This window comes from Agelaius phoeniceus, chromosome 20, assembly GCF_051311805.1.
Source record: "Agelaius phoeniceus isolate bAgePho1 chromosome 20, bAgePho1.hap1, whole genome shotgun sequence".
Taxonomy (NCBI): Eukaryota; Metazoa; Chordata; class Aves; order Passeriformes; family Icteridae; genus Agelaius; species Agelaius phoeniceus.
In genome coordinates this window covers 1,288,537-1,303,232 of record NC_135284.1, presented here as the reverse complement: position 1 = coordinate 1,303,232, position 14,696 = coordinate 1,288,537, and the positions used below count along the sequence as shown (strand labels likewise).

Genomic DNA, 14,696 nt, shown 5'->3' with positions numbered 1-14,696 from the left:
TTACACAAGTGTTTTCCCCCTCAAAATCCAGGTTTTTCTCCATTCTCAAATCTACAGAAACCAAAGGAAAAAAGCTCTGGTTTAGCTTGGATTGCTCTGAGCACACCCCTTCTCCTGCTCCCCACAGGCTTTTCCAAGGGGTATCTAAATTGTCTGAAAAATATTTTATATCTTTCAGTATTTGGTGAGACACCTTCCCCATCCCAGCCACAGAGCAGGTTTCACTTACATTATGATATAAATATTTCAGCTTCCCAGGCTGGTCAGATATGAAACGAGCTTTTTATTGAACACCAGGTTTGAATCTCAACACAGGATTTATAAATCATTGCAGGAATTAAGGGAGTAAACAAGGTACTAAAGTCAATTAATAACACTTATTCTCACTGGATTTAAAATATCAGCAGCAACTCCAGCACAGCACAAACCCAAACAGCTCCAACTAATAATCACAAAACCACTTCTGGAAGAAAAATAACATTTGCCCAGAGGGCAGGAGAAGAATCACAATAGAAAGAGAACTTTCCTGATTGCTCTCCTTCATAAAATTATGACATTCCTATTTTAACACTGAGAACTGGAATTAAATACAGGTGCAGAATCAAAAGCAAACCCAAAGCAGCAGTTTGTACAATAGCAGCTTTTATTGGAAAGGCAGGTTTTGTTTCAAGTTTATGACTCCCAGTGCAGCTGCCAGGACTCTGAGCAGTCCCTGGGTGTGCAGGAGCTCCTGCTCAGCCTGGGGCTGACCCTCAGCCACTGCAGGGGTCTCAGGGGAGGAGCTGCTGCCACCAGCCCCAGCCAGGAGCAGCCACTGCAGGGAGGAAAGGCCCTGGAAGGGACGGTGAGTGCAGGAGGTGACAGCCCAGGGCTGCAGGGGCTCACAGCCAAACACCAGCAGGGAGAGGCAGGGGAGAGGCTGGAGCAGCCCCCAGCACCAGGGCAGAGCTGCCAGGGCAGGGAGCACCAGGAACTCAAAGGGGTTAAGCCATAAATACATTAAATAACCGAGCAAATAATTCCTCAGAACTGCAAATGTACACACAGAGACAGAAACCCCACTTTGCACAGGTCACGCCAAGGCAGCCCCTTTTAACTATCTAAAAAAAACAAATGCAATCTCATTTCTCTTCTCCAGTGAGAGAATCCATGCAGGAAAAGGAGTTTCAGGTGTGAAATTGGGCACAAGCAGAGGGAAGGCAGCGTGTCCTGCAGCAGAGGCAGCGAGGGAAGGTGGGCTGTGACAATCCTGTCACCTTGGATACAGCTTGGAAGGACACTGGGCTTTGGCTGGCAACAACACCCGAGGATGCTGAATGCTCCAGTGAGTCACTGGGATCTGCAGCTGAGCCTTCTGTGCCTTGCCTCTACCCAGGGAGCTCCGTGCAAACCCTGCCTGTGTGCCCAGGGCTGAAGCTGCTGGGAGCAGCATCCCCGCCCCACGAGGACAGGGGTGGTGTCACCCTTCAGGGAGCTCTGCTGCAGCTGGAACTGTGAATGTCCATCCCCTTTTATGGGCCAAAGGACACGAGAGGGGACCTGGTACCAGGTACAGAAAAACCAGCACGGGAATAAACTCTCCTGTGACAATACAGCTTCACACCATGGCCTCTTATTTGTGGCATTTTCTTTCAATTAAGGGGAAAAAAAATCCTCTCTAGCAAAGTGCTGTGGGGCTGTAGTGGGTGACATAAAATCCCTTTTCCCACCAGAGCATTCCCTCAGCACCAGCCTCTCCCAGTGGCTCCCTGTCCCCAAACACTGGTGAGGGGCACAGCAGCTTCTCTGTGCTGGACAACGAGGGCTGTGGGCACCAGCTGTGCTGCTGCAGCTCCTTCCCACCTAATAAATGAAAGGGAGAGAAGCAAGGAGCTGTTTCCCTGCATTTTTGGCAATTGCTGGGCAGGATGTGGGAAGCAGAGCACGGGAAATCTGCCTCTGGATCAGCTGGAGCTGCAGGCACACGGGGCTTTATTTCATGAATGAGCTAATTTGAGGCAGCAAGGAGATTTATTGTAATTGGTGTAAGGAAGGAGCCAGACACCTCTGAGCCAAGATTCTTTCATTTGGGCTAATTAATAGTTTCGTATAGCTAAGCCTGTTTGTTTTCTAAATACAAAGCATCGTTTTCCTCATTGTAATTTCTGTTTCAGCAAATAACCACAGGTCAGTGTCAGGTACTTGTAATGGGGGCAGGATTAACTTGGAGAGGCTGGAGGAAAGGAACAGATGTGAGAGACTAAGCCAAAGAATTAAGGAGAAAGTTGCACCCTATGGATTTACAGCTCACTTCATTGTCTGCAGCCCTGGACAGGGAGGTGGGACATCTCTTGTGACACCATGAGGCTCCCCCAGGTTTAAAATCCTGTAACCAGCACTCCATTGCCTGCACTATCCGCTGGATATTGGATCTGAAGGAGGAACCAGGTTCTTTAGATGCACAGGTAACATTCAGTGAGAGTCTGTGACACAAACCTGTCCAGAGAGGCACCTACAAAAGCCTCAAAGCAGCAGGGACACAACGCCTGCTTCAAACACAGCTTGCTGAGACCACCAAATGCCAGGGTTAATTCCCTCTGGCTGTTCAGTCCCACTCCCTGCTGCAGGAGCCAGCTGTGAGTCACAGGAACACGCTGCTACAGGTAGCACAGGCTGCAGGATCACACTCAGCCACCCCATCCCATCAGGAACAGCACCTCCACAGCCAAAAAAGGGAAAGAATCTCCAGAGCAGCAGCTGTGCTGCATCAGCAGAGTCCAGCTTCCAGCAGTGCTGCAGCCACACAGCTCCCAAAACATCAGGAGAGACCAAAACCCTGCCTGGAGCTCAGGACAGACCCGGGGAAGTTTCTCTGTATTTACAACAAGGACTGGGAGTTTGAAACTCCAGCTGCCTGCACTACAGAATCCACAGAGCACAGGAAGAATTACAGCAGTTTGCCAGTCCTGCACCAGCCAGGTCTGCATCCAGCACAACTTCCAGCACAGAGCAGTGCAGGCACAAACACCCAGCAGCTTCTCCTCCTGAGTCAATAATTCACTCTGCCTGGATGCTGCTGTGACTCATGTGCTGTGATATCACAGCAGCAAACACTTAAAGAACATCAAGGTCTGTGTCCCAAAAACGTTAAGGAAAAGATTTGCTTGCAAATACAGACTTCAAGTATTTAAGTGGTTGTTTCTATGCAAATGAGCCCAGCACTGCAGGTTCTCTGGGAAGCTCCATGCTGGCCTCTCCCATGCACAGGTTTATGCACAGGATTCCCAGGCTGCTTTTGCACAGGATAACGTTTTCATCTTCAGAAAGACTGAAATGCCACTTTTTTTTTTTTTTTTTTTTGCCATACTATATATTATCCAGTTACTCCTGAAACCTTGGCCATTACAAGTGAATTCTTCCCCATCTGATACAGTGGCTTTAATCTGTTGATTTTTGGACCAAAAATCAACCCCAAAGGTTGCAAAGGCTGGTCCCAGGTGCAGCCTCCAGCAGAGCAGTTACCCCAGGTCCTGCAGGATGAGACCAAGGCTCCACCTGCAGTGCAGCTGCTCTCAGAGCAGGTCTGGCAGGATGAGGCCTGGGGGTTTGGGCTCCACACAGTTGATCCAGAAGTTGGCACAGCTGGCGTGGTACTGGTGCCCTCCGTACGCCAGCTTGAAGTTATCTGTCTCTGAATTAAAGGCCTGCAAGAAGAATTGAAACAAGTGTGAGAGTCTGATCCCCTCCAGGGTCCAAACCCAGAGTGGGAAACAGCCCAGGGCTCCCCCCTGAGCTCCACCCCATCAACTCCATTTGATTTCAGTTGCAGGAGGACAAAACCTTCAGCCATCACACCTGAGCCAACCTCCCCGTGCAGGAGGGAGCCCTGGCAGCTAACTCACCTTATTCCTGCATCTTCTGCTTCTGTTCCACCTCCCTACCAAAGGGGAACCTTGCCCTGCTTGCCAAGCAGACAGCTCCTGCATTTATTTCCCTGGCTCCAGCCTGGCTGTGGGTTAGGCAGGCGCAATTCTTGCTATTAGTGTTATTTCAGGTTGAATTTCATCTGCTTCCTCCTGTTAATTGAAGCTGCCTTACAACAGGAGCCTCTGAGCGTGTGAAGCCATGAGCAGGCTCAAACCACCTCACTGTTTGTTGCTAGGAGATATTTTCCAATGCCTCACAGTTCCCTATTTAAAAAAAAAATATCCCAGCCCTGCTCTCCACACCCTGGATTTCCTGCAGAGATTTCTAAAAATGCCACTGCCTGCTAGACAAAGGCAAAAGTCAATATTCCTAGCACAAAGCCCCCGAAATCCCCCCTCTCTTGCTGGAGACACCCAGGCAGCACAAATTCAGGAAGTCAGGGATTTTCTAGCACACACCAGGAGGAGCACAAGCCCAGAGAGCTGGGCACAAGGCACAGGCATGCAGACACACAGGGGGGAGGCTCTGGGGCATGTTAGTTGATCAGATCGAGAGGTAACGGCCACGAAACACGACTGGAGCAGAGGATTAATGATTGGCACAATTGAAATGACAGCTGAGAGCCCAGCAGCAGCTCAGCCTTCCACACTCAGGAAGAATGAGTCTAGGAAGAATGTTTTTTACAGGTTCATACTTTTTTGGGAAGCTCTTCCACAGGTTTCTCTTCTTTCTGAAATAACGTTGAAACCAAAAAGAGTCAGGAAAAGTGCCTCTAGGTTTAACTGGTTGGCACAGCTCTGCACATGGCCTGGGAGACCCTCCCAGCTCTGCTCCCCTCTGCTGAGCCATCTCATGAAGAAAAGTCATTCAAAGATTTTTATTTGTTAAAAAATACGTATCTTTTTTGTAAATCTTAGTATGGCAGTTTCTTGCCCATTACAAACAATGAAACTCAACCCTTTTTCCACAGCTGTATCACACCAGAGCCCAAGGAACTCTGGACATTGCATTACAGGATTTTATTGAGACCCATCTGCAGGTCAGAGTTTACAAATTATAAACCTTGGAGGTGCCCAAGGCCGGGCTGGACAGGCTGGGACAGTGGGAGGTGTCCCTGCCCATGGGACACCATGGATGGGCTTTAGGGCCCCTTCCAACCCAAACCAGTCTGGGGTTCTACAAATGGAAGCCCAAGCTGCAAATGCAGATGGAATGTCCAGCCCCACACTCTTACTTTGCTCCTGGAATCCACGTTCAGCAGACACACTCCACAGGCAAGGTCCTGCGCGTTCTTGATCCCCGGGCGCAGCATGCAGGAGGAGAAATCCAGGGAGTTTTCATCTGGCTAAAGAGAGCACACAGGAACTTGGAGGCATTCTCAGTGCCTGGGGAGGTTTCACACATCACAGTGAGCACCAGGAGCCAGGGTGCCACCTGGCATGGCAGGGTGACAACCATCAGGAGGGAGCTGCCATCCCCACCAGCGCCCATTTGGGACACTCAAAGTCTTCAAAAAGGCCTCAACTACAAAGGAAGGAATTCCTGAGCTGCACATTGCCCCATCCAAAGGGGAAGGAGCACTGGGAGCTGGGGGAAGGCAAACAGAGGGTCTGCAGGTGTTTGTGCAGCTGTGGGGAGGTGGCTGCAGCAGGGTTCCTTGGCCTCAGCAAAAAAGGGCACCTGGTTCTCTCTTTCTGGGTTTTTTTTTGAACCTACAATATGGCAGAGCAGCACAAAATGGGATATTAAGGGTAACCAAACATGGAATTCAGGCCCCCAGCCACACACATGCTCAGGTTAAAGACAGGCAAAGGGTGGGAGAATAAACCTGTAAATAATAAATGATTGTGGTCACTTTTCCAGTCCTTAACCTCACATTTCAGCCACAGGATAAGTGATCAATTAAAACACTGCACAAAGATGATATAAAACTGCTCAAATTTTGCATTGAAGATAGCAAATAAAAACAATGGTTAGAAATGCAAGAAGCTTAAAAATGGTGTGATCCCAGGCCATGTGTGTCCTAATGCCCACTGTGGGTATGCTGCTCACACTGCCCTGCTGAATGGCTGAGAGGAACTGCAATCCTGAGAAAACACCCTTTAATCTCTGAGCAGATCAATCAAATTAATAAAGGCACTCTGATATTTGTTTACCAAATGCATGAGTGAAGCAAATGAGAAGGTCATCCTGCAATTTGCTGTGAAAAACCACAAGGCTGTGCATAAAATTACCTTGTAACAAAATCCGTTAAAAGATAAAATTAACCTTTCCAAGAGCATGCCTGGGAGCTGGAATCCTTCTCTGCAGTTAATTGGCACTTCTGCCTCACTCAGGATCCTGGAACAGCAGAGGTGTGGGCTCCACCCTCCCAGGGAAGCCCGCGGGGAGCAGAGGCAGGATCGGGGGGGATTTGGGGAATTAAGGAATCCTGGTTTGAGCTAAGCCCAGCTGGACTCTGTGTGCAGGTGAGAAGTCACTGCCTGCAGCTCCTGCTGTGCTTCAGCTGCAGCCACGAGCCAGGAGCTGCTGTGGCTCAGGGAACACAGGGCCAAGCTCTGGACTTCCAGTAATCCCTATAATCTTCCAAGGAAAAGCACTTGAGCAAGTGTATTCTAATCCACCTGTTTAAATGAGGACAAGATCCTGGTAGCTCTTGGGATTGCTCCTATCAGCAAAGCCAGAGCTCCAACAGGTGAATCCAGGTCTGTCAACCTCCTCTGCCAGGCAGGAAAATGCTCAGGAAATAGATTTCCTAGGATGGCAGGCTCTGTGCATCACCAAAATACCTGGGGAGGTTTAAAATGTGCCAAAGGAGTGTAAAAAGGGACTGCTCATTCATAAATACCTGCCTTGCAGGGAATGACAGTGAGCTGGAGATGGGCGTTTCAAGCAGAAACCAAGAATTCCAAGCCTTACCTATAAATGAGTGTTTATTGGGAAGGAGAAACCTTTTGTGGCCACAGCTGCAGTGCAGGGAGGAAGCCACAAATGAAAAAGCCCAGAGGAAAGCTCCCCATGGTAATGATGTGCTCAGTGATGCCTGGTGGGCTGTGCTGGCCCTGAAGGCTCCTTGGATGTGCACTGAGTCAAAGGGATCTGTGTCACTCAATATGAAGCACACAACAATGGGTGATTCCCTAAAATGATGGGGTTTTCCATGGTTAAAGGAAGTGATTTTGCACATTGCATCTCCTGCCACACACACCCCACAAGGTGTTTAATGGCAGGGTGGTTTTGCTGCCTTCTCCTTGTGTCTGTCCTGTGCCCCTCTCTCCCCCAGCTCCTCTGCAGACCCTGCCCATGGGATGTCCCTGCTCCAGAGGGGCTCCCCTCACACCACCCCTGCCTGTCCCCCTCACCCAGCAATGCCCAAAGCTCCCCAGCCTCCCTGGGAGCATTTCCTGGCAGTGCAGAGCAGGAAAAGCTGAACCAAAGCAAACTCAGGCATTTCCAAATGCAGAGAGAAGGGAAAACAGTTCAGTTGCTCCTGTGTTGCTCCACTGTGTGTTATGGAATTGGGAGCATTAAAGCCAATTGCAGGGATACTAATAAACAAGAAATGTCCATGTCATTCTGGCTCTGTAAAATGGCTTATCTGGATTTTATTCAATTTGCCTTACTGGAGATGTCCACAGACACCCAGGATATCACCTAAATCACTGAGGTACCAAATAAGACAACCTCATGTTTGTGCATAAGTAACAGTTTTCTTAGAGGGTTTGAAACTGGCTTTCACAAATATAAGTCCATTTCCATTTTCCAAGACAAGAAACACAAACAGTCAGCTCAGCACACCCAGCAAAGCTCTTTAAATTAAGCTATGACATTTGTTTTAGCAGCCAGGCAGCTTATTTGGGTCTTACCGTTAGAGCAGCCAGGGACATGAAGCTGATCAGGTTGTTCCACACTTTATCAATATCCTTCAGCAGCTGCTGCAGCTTCTCACTGCACACTGCAGTTGCTTTGATGCCCAGCTCCACCCTCTTTGTGACTCTGTAGACTTCAACAACCCCTGTGGATGCAGAACAGGGCAGGATTGCAGAGAATGCACTGGAGCCCCAGCCCTGAACTCAAAGATGGCAAAACCAGAGGGGCACAGGAGGGGTGGCCATGGAGGGACAGCTCAAAGCTGGAGTTTACATTTATTTGGCTGAAGAGTTCTTCATTATTCATATGCAGGCAAAGATTAGGAGTAAAAATGATGCCACAGGGGGAAGAGTGACTGTACATCCCTGGTTTTTAGGGAAGAACTTTCAGTGTGAAGCACGTGGAAAATGAAAACATACCCTGTAAATATTCCATGCCTTGGGCAGACTGGATGACTTCAGTGCACACAGATGAACTGCTGATTCCATTTAAGGTGTCGTTGGCTTTCTTTATGACCTGGTGGGAATGAATTCCATAAAATGATGGGGTTTCTATCTTTGAATAATCATTACAAACAAGATTACCCCCAGCAGAAGCTGCTCTTCAGAAAAGGAGGCAAATTAAACAAGAAATGACTGCCACACTCCATCACATGTTTTATACACTCCTGCTTAAGTAGATCAGGGGAAAGTGTGAACATTTAAAACCTTAATGTATTCCCCCCAATAGTTTCATCACCAAAATAAGAGTTTTAAGAGCATGCATGCCTTGCTGCTAATTTAATAAGAGCATTCACAGTTTGGGCTCTCTAATACTCAAATGCAAAGGAGAAATGTTCAGGAGCACTGGTCTGGCTGTGAAATATCTCCCAGGAGCACAGGAATGGGCCCTGGGCACAGCAGACCCACAGCTCTGTCCCTCAGGGAGCCCTGAGGAGCCAGGCACTGGTCCCAGTGCCCTGAACACACAATACTGGGCACCCAAACAGGGGAGCACCCCCTAACCAGAGAGCTGGAATCCTCAGGGAGAAGCCAAACTAATCCCCAGCCACAGGGGGATTAGTGTGGGGTGCTCAGCTGAGGAGGAGGCAGCTTTTGGTTTAAAACCTGCAGTTCCCAGGGCTGATTCCCACACTTTCTCAAACACTGAGGGAGGCAGGGCCTGAGGGAGGAGCAGGGGATCTGGAGGAGGAGCCACACTCACCTGCAGGGCGCTCTCCAGGCACCTCTGCCACTCGTAGGCATACCTCTCACTCTCCTGGAGCAAAGAGAAGGACAGGCTCAGTCTTGTTCCCACACCCATTTCTCTCCCTCTCTCCTACACAGCAGACAGGTATTTCAAAACACTGTTTGCAGAGCAGCTGTGTGAACTTCTAACAGATCTGTTCCTAATTTCTCCCCATTCTTTCATGATTCTCCATGCACCTGAACTCTAAAATTTGATTTCTGGGAGTGGGAATGAGTTTCAAAAGGAGAATGTATAGGGTGGGTGAAAGGTTTCATTGCACACAGCTCCTCCTGACACATTTGTTCCAGTCTGCTGTTCTGGCAATGGGGATTAGCAGAATTTAATCTGAGTCCTTTTCCCATCTCTTCTCAGGATGAGCAAGAGAAATAACTGCCACACAGCCAAAAAGCCATGCCATTCCCCAAAGCAAACGCTCTCTGCCAGAGCTGGGATTAGATTTAAACTGTAACCAATTTCCAGTCATAAGCTTAGGCTGCAAGGTCAAGTGATTTCTGTGTTTCAGACAACATTCTGTGTTCCAGACAACATTCTGTGTTTCAGACAACATTCTGTGTTCCAGACAATATTCTGTGTTCCCCATCTCCCTTTAAAGACGTGAGAGAAGAACCCTCCAGGTTCCACTCACAACATCCGACTGCACCCAGACACATCTCACAGTCACACCCATACCCAAACAGGTAAAACCCCCAAAAGTGGGATACAGAAGCCCCTCAGGGGTGTCCCAGAGAGCTCCTTACCTCCACCTCCCCCGTGAGGTCCTTGTACTTGTCCCTGATCACGGGCAGGGCTGGCTTCTCGCTCAGCGTGTTGGAGCGGTCCCTGAACGGCTGCTCCAGGGCTGGCAGCGGGGAGCAGCGACTGATTTCTCTGTCCCCCAGGCTCAGGCTCCTCTTGTGAGACCCTAAAAAGTCAGGTTGTGAAAAGTTATTCCTGCACTCTAAAGACCCGGGCTGTTTAAAATGACCGAAGTGGCAGCAAGGGTTGTCCCGTTCCTGCAGAAGAACAAATATTTCTCTTTACTCAGCGACTGCTGCAGATCTCCCCAAGTCCCTCAATTCTTACAGGTTTTTGGCACAACAAATATTTTCCTTGTAGAAAAAGACCTGCTCCAAATGCCACGGAAATCAATGAAAGGATTCGGGTCGTTTCCAGCAGCCTTTGGAACAAGCCCCATTAGCTAATTTATAATTCAATTAGGAAAATCAGCCTTTGATGGATGAGCACATGCACCATGAGGTTCCTCCACCACGGGCAGGCTTACCTTGCACAGACAGGTCAAAGGTGGCCAGCTCACTCCTGATCATCTCCTCACTGGATTTCACCTTGCCTTGGGAAGTTGCCACCAAGAAGTCGAACTTGCTGATTTTTGGTTTTTCACTCTGGAACTCCCCAAAGTCATCCGTGGCCTCTCTCCGCAGCTCAGAGGAGGCCCCAGCGAGGAAATCAGCGCCCAGGGCCGTGTCAGCTGCTGCTGCATCCTGAGCTTCCGAGGGAATCCTGGCAAAATCCCCAAAGTCCCCGAGGTCGTCGTCGCCGGACACCGGCCCCGAGTCCTTAAAGTTGGCAAAGGGCTCGAAGGAAACGTCCTGCAGAGCATCCTCGCTGGAGAAGGTGGTCACTTTGGAAACTGTCGTCATGGTGATGTTTTCCGAGCTGCCAAAGAAGGTCTCCTTCTTCTGGAGGACGGCGGTGGCGGCGGAGGAGCCGCTGCCCGGGGGCTGGGCGGAGCAGGGCAGCCTCCTGTCCCTGTCCCTGTCCCTGTCCTGCTGGTCCCTGTCGGAGCTCGCCAGGCTGCTGAGCGCAGAGCCACCGGGACAGCTTCCAAACGGGCCGCCCTTAAAGTCATCCACATCTGAAACAAAGCCCCACAATTAGGAGCTGAAGTTCAAACCTTTGCACTCTCCACGACCTGCTGAGAGCCCTGGAGGAGCTGCAAGGACAAGCACTGAATTGCTGTCTCGCTGAGGCTTGGAGCGTGCACAAAAGTAATCTGGAAAATACCTGAGCATTTCATACTGAAATTTCTCTGTTCAATGAATCTAAGCCTTGACCTTTGAATGCTGTCTTACATTTTAAGCTGAAAGTTACCATACCACTATGGTAGTGAAGAAACACTAAAAAAAATAATGGAGTTTCTGGCCAGTCCAGGCTGCACAGATCACCAGTTGAGTTTTCTGGCTGCAGAATCTACAATCAAAATATAAATGTTACAACTCAAACACCTTTAATGCGTTATTTCATCTTATCAAATCCAACCACACAGAAGACTGGGCTGACTTTTCCATTCCTCTGATAAAGTATTAATACACTTTAATTTTATATTCATGCTTTGATACAAATAACATGTAAAAATGTGCTGCAAGGATCTAAAAAAGCCTAGAAATCCTGTTTGAGCTTATCAGGGCTCCTGCAGTGCTGCACGGCCAACTCGTCAAACTTCCAGGTGCCAGCACTGACAGGGACATGGCAGAGATCATGTTTTAACTGAATAAATAGTTTGTAAAAAGCTAAGTCTAGAGAAAATCCAATTATTTTGCAGAAAGCTCCAAACATTTGTACCCACCTGGTGATTACATGGCCCAATAGGTTCTTCTCCCTGCCAGGGGCAGCTGTGGGATCAGAGAGGGATCTTTCACCCCCAGACTGACTCTGATCCCCAAAGGCACAGGGAGCCAGGGCTGGGCAGTTTGCATTGGAGCACGAGCCCCCTCCCCAGCAAAACCAGCCCTCCTACCCTACTTTGTCATTGTTTTCCAGCAGGAACTGTCACTTTGGATTGCTCAGGGCCAGTGGCTGCAGGGACAGCAAAGCCAGAGCACAGAGAGCGTTCCCTGAGCTTGCCTGGGGCTGAGATCCTGGTGCTGACACCAAGGGATGAACAGGCTGGCACACTGGGCTCTGACAGAGCCACGGGGGAGCGAGCTGAACTCCCAGCTGTCCTCCTCCTTCACTGCAGCCTCACCAGCCCGAGGATGAAACCATTCTAACAAACCATTTCTGCCTTGGTTTGCTCATCTCCTGGAGGGGGAGAGCAGGCCAGGCTCCAGGCTGCTCCCCAGGCATGACCCCATCCATGGCTAATGAAAAACCTGGCCAGCACTCAGCACAGTTCAGTGGCCACTGCCGTGGGTCAGTGAGGCACAGGCAGCCACCATCAGCCCCTCCTGGGGCTGCCACCTTGTCCTGCAGCACCCCAAACCAACCCAGAGCTGAGCCCCTGCACACAGACCACACACATCTCCGTGCCCCTGGAACTGGGCATGAGCAGGGACATGGAAGCACCCGAGTGAAAGGAGCCCAGAGGGGTCGGTGATTTGTCACCACACACCACACCCTGGGCTCTCAAGTTTTTGTTTGAAGAAGGGAAAGGAAAGCTTTGCATGAAAGAGAGAGCCAGAAGCACCTCCAACACGAGAGCCAGCTGTAATTAATGCTGGGATCCTGCAAACCCCACCAGCTTCCCTTGACTTGGTGCTGGCTCCAAAGCCCAGCACAGACCCGAGCCCGGCCATGGCTCTGGAGAGGGAGGAGAGCTGGTCCCACCCCGAGCATCTGCACGCCCCCATCCCATCCCATCCTGCTGGGAATTGTTCCTTTGATAACTGCTGAGACTCTGAGCTGCAAACACAGCCTGAAGGCCAGGTCAGGGCACTGCTGATCCAAGCCTGGCTCAGGCTCAGGCTCGGGCAGGCTCCAGGGGGAATCCTGAGCTGACCTGCAATCAATAGGGCAGGGGAGGCAGAACAATGCTTTCATTATTCACAAAGCAGGAGTCAGGATTCTCTGCCTGTGAATTCAGGCAGACACAAAGCCTCTGAAGAGGTGCAAGGGCTCAGGTGAAATGTAATGGTTCAATTCTGTACATTTGATTTTGGTTCTTCTTTTTTTTTTTTATAATTCCAGAAGGATCACTCCAGTGAATAAACCTTTTTCTAGGAATATTATATTACTGGGAAAACACTGCATTCAGAGTCAGTGTTAACAGCTCAAGCAGTCCTAAAACAATTTAGTGAGAAGTATGAAAAATAAGAATGTGGAATCCAAAGTCCAAGGTGCCTGATCATCACCTGGGACCAGGTGCACCTGCAGGAGCCAGCCAAGGGAAAGGGCTGGCTGCAAGGAATGCACAGCAGGATGAAATACAGTTCAAAACACTGTTTCCCAGTCTTATCTAAAGAAAAGCTTCCCACCCCTGATTTCAGCCAACTATAATAATTTATTTCAACTACCAAGGATTAAGTTATGGCTGGAGGCAAATTACAAGCTGGAGCCTTCAATGTCAACAGTTTAATCATTTAAGGAAAACCCCTGACAGCATTAGTGACTATCTGAAGCAAACTGAGCCAGACAACTCAGGGACATGGGAATAAATTTAGGGATTTCAGCCAGCATAGGAGACTTTCAGGTGTTTGTATTTCAGTGGGTATTAGAGTCTGATGAATAAACCTAGCTCTGGTGCCACGTTTTGGTTCTTAGGGTGACACAGGTGGCAGCTGTGGAGCTCTGCTCCAGCAGAGCAGCATCAGAGCTGTAATATTGGAATATTCCCTGCTCCAGCAGCATCAGAGCTGTAATATTGGAATATTCCCTGCTCCAGAGCAGCATCAGAGCTGTAACCCTGGAATATCCCCTGCTCCAGAGCAGCATCAGAGCTGTCACCCTGGAATATCCCCAGTGCTGTCCCCCTGAACACCCCAGTGCTGTCCCCCTGAACATGCCCTGCAGCCAGAGCAGCAGCCCAGGGACAGGCTCCACCTCTGCCTGCTCCCTCAGGAAGGGACAGGAGGCTGCAGAACACCCAGTTTCATGCACTGCTGCAGAACACACAGTTTCATGCCCTGCTGCAGAACACACAGTTTCATGCCCTGCTGCAGAACACCCAGTTTCATGCCCTGCTGCAGAACACACAGTTTCATGCACTGCTGCAGAACACACAGCTTCATGCACTGCTGCCAGCAACCTGGAAAATCCCAAGCCTGTTTCTCAGCTGGGGAAGCCTGGGGCAGTTAACAAAAGGAAATTATTCCCGTTTGCTTTCTCTAAAGAATGGCTGTAGCTAAGGTGGAAACCATCAAGAATGCTGACTGTAAAGTACATGAAAATGAAGGAAACAGCAGAGAAAAGGCACCAAACCTTGTGGAATTACAGGATTTGCTAATTATTTTGAAGTGATCACAATAAACAACGTTTCACAGCAGAATAAAAGCCCAGGGCTGACACTGGGAGCTCAGTCCCACAGAGGCCCTGGGGAAGGCCATGGCAAACACATCCACACCCTCCCTGTCAGAGCCTTCCCAGATAAAGCAGGGAGGATAAGCTTAATTCTGTGTGTAGAATTAACCCAAATGGGGCCAAGGGAGTCAACCTGGCTGTCCAGTCTGGACAAAAACATCATAAATACAGGCATGGAGGTTCCTCTGCCTCCTCCAGGAATGACTGGCTGACAAAACACAAACTGCACCAGCCCTGCAGAATTAGGTCTCAGCTTTATGTTCAAAGCTTTGGTTTAAAACCTTTAGGGCTGGGCATGACCTGGGATCTCCAGAATCAAGGAGGGGTGTTATGTTTTTCTCCCTTTTTTCTTTTTTTTTTTTCCCTTTTCAAGCCTCTCCAGCTTGGTGTAAAGAAGAAAAGCCACATTCTGCTTCCTGAGCTGGTTTCTGCTCTTGTGG

The 14,696-nt window shown here is 49.4% G+C and overlaps 1 protein-coding gene across 5 annotated transcripts in view; it reads right to left on the bottom strand.

Annotated features, from left to right (window-relative positions):
- Positions 1–263: 263 nt before the first annotated feature.
- The window catches only part of SYNRG (synergin gamma), a 37,137-nt gene continuing 22,704 nt past the window's right edge, over positions 264–14,696 (bottom strand). For 3 of the 5 annotated variants that reach the window (XM_077188745.1, XM_077188748.1, XM_077188749.1), the window contains 8 exons: positions 10,286–10,876; positions 9,762–9,925; positions 8,980–9,033; positions 8,196–8,292; positions 7,773–7,921; positions 5,141–5,251; positions 4,601–4,636; positions 264–3,683 (listed from right to left, as the gene is read on the bottom strand). In XM_077188745.1, coding sequence (XP_077044860.1) covers positions 3,552–3,683; positions 4,601–4,636; positions 5,141–5,251; positions 7,773–7,921; positions 8,196–8,292; positions 8,980–9,033; positions 9,762–9,925; positions 10,286–10,876 — 1,334 coding nt within the window. In that variant the 3' untranslated portion in view covers positions 264–3,551. The remainder of the gene's footprint in view (positions 3,684–4,600; positions 4,637–5,140; positions 5,252–7,772; positions 7,922–8,195; positions 8,293–8,979; positions 9,034–9,761; positions 9,926–10,285; positions 10,877–14,696) is intronic. The other 2 variants (XM_077188746.1, XM_077188750.1) reach the window with 1 other exon arrangement.